General features: G+C 54.5%; 1 protein-coding gene across 1 annotated transcript in view; it reads right to left on the minus strand.

The window, feature by feature from the left end:
* TCF25 (transcription factor 25 (basic helix-loop-helix)) overlaps positions 1–1,720 on the minus strand; it is a gene marked incomplete at its 5' end in the record, with an annotated part of 18,432 nt that overhangs the window by 2,218 nt on the left and 14,494 nt on the right. Inside the window, 2 exons of the mRNA XM_009574618.1 lie at positions 112–270; positions 840–927. Of these exons, the coding sequence (XP_009572913.1) occupies positions 112–270; positions 840–927 (247 nt within the window). The remainder of the gene's footprint in view (positions 1–111; positions 271–839; positions 928–1,720) is intronic.

Genomic DNA, 1,720 nt, shown 5'->3' on the forward strand with positions numbered 1-1,720 from the left:
CCCAGAACAGAGCCCCTCTCTCGTCGGCAGAGCCCGCCGGCCCACTTTGTCCCTGTGTTTCAGCACCCATGGCTGGTACGAGAGACGCTCACCTCTGCCTGCTGCACTCACTTGTGCTCAGACTCCTCCACCAGCGGGTCCCGGGCATCCACCATGCGCAACACCTCGTGGACGTTGGTCTCCAGCCACGCCATGACGGCTGGGTCCTTCCACAGGGAGTGGGTCCTTCCCACGTAGAGGGACGTCAGCTGGTTCAAGGCGGGAGGCTGGCTACGGGAGACAGTTGTTATTCAGGGCACTCTCCTCCTTCCCGCCTGCAGGTCCCTGTGCGGGCTGGCAAGGGCTCGTCTCTGCACTGTGCTTCGGCATGAGAACACAAAGAGAGGAATCGCAGGCTCCCTGCTTTGCTATTTCCATCTACCTTCACCAATTTTTCTGCCTCCATTTTTGGAATAAGCATAGCCATGAGATGAAAGTTAACGCTGCCTTGACCCGAGGGGGAGACCATTCGCGTGTTTAGGAGGACCACGTGTCAGAGAAATCCAGACTGGAAGGAGACAGCCTGCCCTGAGAGCACGCACACGTTGTTCTCTTACTACATGTACCGACAAGCTATGGTATGAACTTCTGACCCATCCACATTAAGGTCAGGTGGGTCTATTAGCATTATCTGGTGGCCATTATGAAAATCCATTATCAAAGCATCTAACAGCCTACTCAGGAAAACCAAATATTCTCCTCCGCAGCTTTGTAACTCAATTAGCTGTCTGAGCAAGCAAAAGCCCCACTACCGGCAAAATCGATTCCTTCTCTTTACTGAGAACATCTCCAGGGCTTACCTTATCTGAGCATTCAGCCCAAAAAAGGAATGGGACGCGACCCTGGCATCGGGCTGCACACTGCAGTGATCCAACAACGGCATAAGAACTGCAGGAGAAAGTCAGACAGCTCGCTTTCAACAGCCCGGCGAGGAGCACCGTGGAGTGGTGGTCACCACTGCCAGGGCTGCAGAGAGACAGCCCCATCCCAGGGGGCCAGCACCCCACCGGGGCGCTGAACGAGGACCCACGCAAGGAGGGTGCGAGGATGCTGCTGGGGGTTATGCTGCGTTTTGATCTCTGTGTGAATGATGGAAACAGATCCAGAGTAAACGAAAAAGAACAACAAACTTTTTTTCCCCCAGTGAAATAAGGTGCAGTTTTTTGGACTTGAACAAGGGTTTTATTTCAGCCACCATGACAAGCAGCAAAAAAGATGGTTTCGGCCAACACAAACTAAACGTCTGTTTGAGAGCTGGTTATTCCTGCCTCTAAAGACACACCCTCCTCTGGGCCCAGAGGGCCTGTATATCTCCTTTCATAGACAGCAGCACCAACTGGATGAAAGCAAGAGTCATGGGTGCCCACTGAGAGCACATCTAAAGCAGAGCAGTGCCTCAGAGGGAAAGCCAAGAGAGACTTGCTGTCTCTGGTCTGGGCAACCCTGGGGTGAAACACTTTCCTGCTCCAAGACTCTGGTTCTCACCCTCCCCCTACTTGCACGCCTATGACCGCCTCTAATGAAGGAGCATCAGCTGCTCCAAGCAGGGTGCACAGCAGGGAGAACAGTCGCTGATCTCTTCCTAACATGTGGAGGGCTCACGGCTGCGGGGGCCCTACCCGGCTCCACTGTTCTCTCACCGGCCCTGCCACGGTGCGGAAGGGGAGGCTGAATCCCACAG

The sequence above is a fragment of the Fulmarus glacialis genome, unplaced genomic scaffold (assembly GCF_000690835.1).
Source record: "Fulmarus glacialis isolate BGI_N327 unplaced genomic scaffold, ASM69083v1 scaffold17640, whole genome shotgun sequence".
Classification (NCBI taxonomy): domain Eukaryota; kingdom Metazoa; phylum Chordata; class Aves; order Procellariiformes; family Procellariidae; genus Fulmarus; species Fulmarus glacialis.